The sequence below is a fragment of the Pistacia vera genome, unplaced genomic scaffold (genome assembly GCF_008641045.1).
Source record: "Pistacia vera cultivar Batoury unplaced genomic scaffold, PisVer_v2 Contig55, whole genome shotgun sequence".
In the NCBI taxonomy this organism is placed as follows: Eukaryota; Viridiplantae; Streptophyta; class Magnoliopsida; order Sapindales; family Anacardiaceae; genus Pistacia; species Pistacia vera.
In genome coordinates, this window is record NW_022196390.1 from 248,923 (window position 1) to 255,317 (window position 6,395).

The 6,395-nt window shown below is 37.0% G+C and overlaps 1 protein-coding gene across 1 annotated transcript; it reads left to right on the forward strand.

The window, feature by feature from the left end:
- The first annotated feature begins 973 nt into the window (after positions 1–973).
- LOC116107924 lies at positions 974–1,300 on the forward strand. The gene has a single exon (XM_031394196.1). The coding sequence runs from the start codon at positions 974–976 to the stop codon at positions 1,298–1,300; it is 327 nt and encodes a 108-aa protein (XP_031250056.1).
- The last annotated feature ends 5,095 nt before the right edge of the window (positions 1,301–6,395 follow it).

Sequence of the window (6,395 nt, forward strand, 5' to 3'; positions counted from 1 at the left end):
CTTCTTTGGCCGGAGCTTTGTTGTTTTGGCTGGAGTTGTCTGCCATTTTTGGTTGTGGTTCACTCATTGAGTGAGACAACTTGAACCCCTCCACTTGCTATCCATTGGTAACCTTCTCTCCCATTGGCTCATTTGGATTTTTGAGATTTTTTCTTATCCACATTCTCTTTGGACTGGTTAATAGGCTGTTTCATAAGTTTTTTTGCCACCTCACTTGTTTTTCATTGGTTCCCCTTTGATTTCCTCATCTCTTATCTCTTTGACTTCAAATTATGACAACTCACCAACCAATCATCCATCTCTCCCCTCTACCTCATCAATCTCAAGCTGACTCATCTTGCCACGTCCCCCAAGATGCCACGTCACCAGCCCTGCCACATCACCAAAAAAAAAAAAAATTTCCCTACACTTCCCAAACCTTCCCAAAGCCATACTTTGCCTCCCAATGGTCTGTTTCTTGTGAATTCTTTGAATACAAGTGAGACAAAGAGTTCTGGTGGGTGTTTAAGAGCCAGCAAGTTGGGGGTGGAAGAGTGATTGATAAGGTTGGCTTGGAAATTTGTGATGGGAATGTGCTGGTTGATTCAAAGGTGCCTGCAATTATGATGCATGGCGAGAAAGCGGTGAGTGGAGGTGGGACTTTTGGGGAAAAGGTGAACGGGGAATTAAAGCCAGTGGGTATTGCATCCTGGAGAAAACTTTTTGTTTCAAAATCTAGTGCTCCAATGGAATATTTTGCACCGGAAGTCCTTGATGATGGGAGGAGTATAAGGGTTATACCTCCTAAAGAGGTTGCTGATTTGGGTAAGGATAAATGGGGAAATTGTCTCGTTGGTTTCTTCCTTGGCAGAAGGTTGCCATTCTCTCTTGTGAAGGGTTTTATCGATAGGAATTGGAAGTACTTCGGCAAGGTTGGTGTTGTCTGAAATGGGGTTGGGGGCTTTATTCTGAAATTTGATAATGAGAGCTCTACATGGATAACATCACGGATGCGGGGGATAGATTGGAGTATGCAAGAGTTTGTGTTGAAATTGACACAGCTTCTTCATTCCCGAATTCAGTGGAACTAGGCCTCCCGAATGGTGATTGTGTAAACATAGGGGTGGAGTATTCTTGGAAACCGAGGGCCTGCCCTTTGTGTAGAACTTTTGGGCATAATTTGAAGGAATGTCACTTGGCCCCTCGATTTGAGAAGGAAAGCACCGAGAACAAGAACTTGAATCTTACTCAAGAATGGCGAATGGTGACTAAGAGGAAGGAGAATGTGTCAAAGGACGTGGTTGTNTCTTCTCCAACATAAAATTATCAATTTTAAATTGAGTTCAAAATCAATTTAACTTTTTCTTGTTGCTAGTCATGTATGTAAAATCATGAGTGCCATTTCACCTTCTGGTTATTTTGGAATCGCGTTGGTTTCTTGGTCACTATAATTGATCAGAACTGCTATTCTTCACTACATGAAATCAATTGCTTGTTGTTTTGATGTATTTTAGATGATGCTCCGAGGTCGATGTTGGACATTAATCATGAGCTTATACATCATGGACTTCATATATGGATGTTCAGGAGCACTTGACCTCTGCTTTTGCAGTTTATATGTTTGTCCAATAATCACTTTGGATTGCAGCTAGTAGCTCTCCAATGACTCAAGTCTTGTTTGTTCTTTCATATGACAATGGTGATATAGATGCAATTATCACAATTACATCTAGGGGTGTGTAGGAATTTAGGGTAGAACCAGAACCGGTGGGTACCCAGGTCCTGATTCTAGTTCCTACCTGGAACCGGCCTTCACAGGATCAATTCTGATTCCCTATTAGGTGGAATCGGTACTGTGCAGTTTCGGTATCACTTCCACAAGTTCATGGAACTGGAACCGAGATCTGGGTACCCAGGTTGGAAACGGTTTAGGAAACAGGAGTTATTTCTTAATTTGTGGTCTATCACTTTAATTTCCCCTTAATGTTTGCTAAAATGCATGTCGACCAAGTCCATTCAGGATTATTTCTTAATTATCCTCCACCACAAGCTAAGGTGACAACTTGCTAACACTACTTTTATAAGAAAAAAACAATTCTTCATTATTCATACAAAAAATCAACAAAGCATAAAAAAAAACCAAGTACGAAGAATAAATGAATAATAAAGAGATAGCCTTTAGAATAAAGGAGAAGAAGGGAACAGAAAGAGAAACGGGTTTTAGGGCTACCTTGGCTAGGGTTTTGTGTGGGAACAACAAGATAAGAGAAGAAAGGAGAGAACTTGGCTTGTTTTGTTTGCAGGTGACGCTTAGGGTTTTGGTTTAGCCTTTGAATCATAAAGAGATAGTCTTTAGAATAAAGGAGAAGAAGGGAATAGAGAGACGGGTTTTGTAGGGCTACCTTGGCTAAGGTTTTGTGTTAGGAAGAAGAAGAGAAAGTAAGAAATGAGAGAACTTGGCTTGTTTTGTTTGCAAGCGATGCTGAGGGTTTTGGTATAGCCTTTGCTTTTATAAAAAAGCTTTTAGAGTGATTGGTACATGAGTTATGATCCGACGGTCAAGATTCATTGTGAGATGGGGGAGTATTTGTAATTTTCATAGGGTTTATTTGTCATTTTTGTAACTAATAGGGATGTATTAATATTTTCTAGGGTACCCGAAACGAGAATTGAAACCTGTGTTAGGATTTAGTCAACATGTGAACTCATTTAATAATTTAATTAATACAATTTAACATATCAATCTAGTTGATAATTCAACTTAATTATATATGATTTAATTAGTATATAAGTTATTTATTTTTTTAAAATTGAGGGGATTGAATAAATATTGAAAGATGATGGTGAAACATCAACGGTAATGAGTAAAATTTTAAATCCAATTAATGTATCAAAAAAATGTATTTGAAAAATAACATTATTGTAACACCTACTGAAAACTAGTACAATGCATGCAATTAACAATGGAAAATTGGGCCCAAAAAGTTTCTTTTCATTACAATTCACATGTCTTTTATACACAAAGGTTAGTGTTTACAAAAGTGCATTTCAAAAGACCAAAATAGGGGAACAGTGTAGCTATTGCTCCTCGCGCGCCGACGCCCCTCCAACCGCATCATCACCTAGAACCTGCATCCACAAAGGAAANAGAGAAACGGGTTTTAGGGCTACCTTGGCTAGGGTTTGTGTGGGGAACAAGAAGATAAGAGAAGAAAGGAGAGAACTTGGCTTGTTTTGTTCGCAGGTGGCGCTTAGGGTTTTGGTTTAGCCTTTGAATCATAAAGAGATAGTCTTTAGAATAAAGGTGAAGAAGGGAATAGAGAGACGGGTTTTTTAGGGCTACCTTGGCTTGGGTTTTGTGTTGGGAAGAAGAAGAGAAAAGAAGAAATGAGAGAACTTGGCTTGTTTTGTTTGCAAGTGATGCTTAGGGTTTTGGTATAGCCTTTGCTTTGATATAAAAAAGCTTTCAGAGTGATTAGTACATGAGTTATAATCCGACGGTCAAGATTCATTGTGAGATGGGGGAGTATTTGTAATTTTCATAGGGTTAATTTGTCATTTTTGTAACTGATAGGGATGTATTCAACATTTTCCAGGGTACCCGAAACGAGAATTGAAACCTATGTGTTAGCATGTGAACTCATTTAATAATTTAATTAATACAATTTAACATATCAATCTAGTTGATAATTCAACTTAATTATATATGATTCAATTAGTATATAAGTTATTTATTTTTTTAAAATTGAGGGGATTGAAGAAATATTGAAAGATGATGGTGAAACATCAACGGTAATAAGTGACAATGAAAAGATGGAGCTCTTAAGTTTGATAGGATTTGCCGAGGGTAGTTTTCCCATCAAATACTTAGGTGTACCCCTTATTACCTCTAAGCTTACCTTTGGAGATTGTCGTCCTCTCTTGGATAAAATCTTGGCTCGGGTTGCCTCTTGGAGAAGTAGGTTTCTATCCTATGCGGGGAGGATTATTTTGATTAAATCCATTCTTTGGAGTGTGCAAATTTATTGGTCGTCCCTCTTTACTCTTCCTTCCAAAATTCATAAGGAAATTGATGCTAGTTTGAGAGCTTTTCTTTGGTCCGGAGTTGATATGTATAGACACAAAGCTAGAATAGCTTGGGAGGAGGTATGTGTACCCAAAAATGAGGGTGGGCTTGGGTTTATGAAATCTAAGGAATGGAACCTCGCAGCTTCTTTAAGACATATTTGGAACCTGTGCAATCACAGAAACCATACTTTATGGGTCTCTTGGGTCCGAATTTATCTTTTGAGAAATAGAAGCATTTGGGACATATGCATTCCCCAAAATTGTACATGGTCATGGAGACATATCCTCAAAAATAGGGAAAGGGCTAGAAAGAAAATCAAATATAACATTGGCAATGGTAACACCACCTCTCTTTGGTTTGATAACTGGCACCCGAACGGCCCCCTTGTTTGCACCTATGGGGAAAGGATTATTTATGATGCGGGGATTGGTAAGGATGCTAAAGTGAGTTCTGTGGTTGATGGATGCAACTGGAAGTGGCCAACTGCCAATTCTTGGGCTCTTATTAACATGGGGAATTCTGTGAATTTCACTCCTTCTAATGTTGATGACAAGATTTGTTGGATACCCTCACCTTCGGGGGATTTCTCTACCAAATCGGCTTGGGAGGCAATTAGAGGAAGGAGAGCAAAAGTTGAGTGGTGTGACTTGGTGTGGTTCTCAAAGGCTATTCCAAGATACTCTATGATCTTATGGATGGCTATAAAGGAGAGATTACCTACAAAGGACAGGTTGATGAGGTATGGGGCTGCTACTAATGCTCATTGTTGCTTTTGTAACTCATCCGTGGAATCTCTTGACCACTTATTTTTTGCATGCCCTTTTTCTAAGTCTATTTGGAGCAAGATCCTTAGGCTTGCTGACCTTGGTTATGTGGTTAGACCCTGGCATGATTACATCCCCCATTTGGCAAGGATATGGAAAGGTAAGAGTCTAAAATTAACTTTGGGTAGGCTTTGTTTAGGGGCTACGGTTTATTGGATTTGGAGGGAACGAAATTCGCGAAGTTTTAGGGGTGACCATAAGGATTCTTTCACCATAATCGATGCTATCAAAAGTGTTGTGAGAGATAAAGCTTTGGACCTTAGGAATGTCACTGCATCCTATAGCAATAGGAAGTTGGCGAATGATTGGGGCCTCCCTAGATCTATTTTCAAAGACGTTCCTCAAGTTCTCAACACCATTTGAAGATTGGATTACAGAGGGTTAAGCAGAAGGGTTTTTTGCTTGGTTGTTTTGTCTCATTGGTAGAGCGTTTGTTTTTTGTATTTCTTTTAATGATCCTAACCTAGGGAGGTGTCCTATGGTAGGTGGGATTTTTGGTGTTCTCTTTTCTTTCTTCTTGGTGTTTATCTCCCTTTGTGGTTTTTGATAAACCCCTAGAGCGGATGGCTGTTTGTAGGCTTGTTTCTTTTGTTTCCTATTTTCGGGGCATGTCCCAAAATAGGCTGGTCGCCTTTTATTAGGACTTGGTAGATTCTTATGTTTTTTTTATATGATTACTTACTTCAAAAAAAAAAAAAAAAAATGAGTAAAATTTTAAATCCAATTAATGTGTCAAAAAAAATTTTTTGAAAAATACATTATTCATGCATTAGTCATGTAGAAAATTTATATTATGCAAAAAAAAAAAAAAAAAAAAAAAAAAAAAAAAAAAAAAAAACAAAAAAAAAAAAAAAAAAAAAAAAATTGTACAAGACCAACATTTCATGTGCATTAAACATGTTGATTGTCAAGATGTAAAAGGTTTTGGGCTCTAACTTATGAACTGTTCAAGGGTCCTATTACAATACTTCATCCATTAATCCAATGGTTCATAATGGGATTTTAGTTTTGAGCATTTGAAAGATTAATTACAAAACCATATGATTTTTGGTTTTTAGCATCATTTAGATGTTTGGTTTTTAATTTAATTAATCCAGTAAATTAGTTTTATTGATATTTGATAAGTGTTCAATATGTGACAAGTAGTATTAGTCTTAATGTGGAGTCTGCATTTCCACATCAGGTGCCTCAAAAAGGTCTATGCAGCAAAAAATGATAAGTCATAAATAGTATCAAATGTGTGAAGAATGTATTTTAGATAAATGATAAGCATCCAAAAAGTTTCGAGTTGAATCAATTAATTTCCAAACAAAGAATCTCAATTATAAAACTAATTAATTAGTAATTAACATCAATTCTAACATAATTAATTCCTAACAGGTTTAATGTAAATACATATATTACATGTCTGTTTAAGAAATTAAGCCAGCTACCTTATAAATAATTGCAATTAAATCAAGATAACTAACATTTGATTAAGCCATAAAATAAAAAATTAATTAATCAAAAACAACAAAACAAAG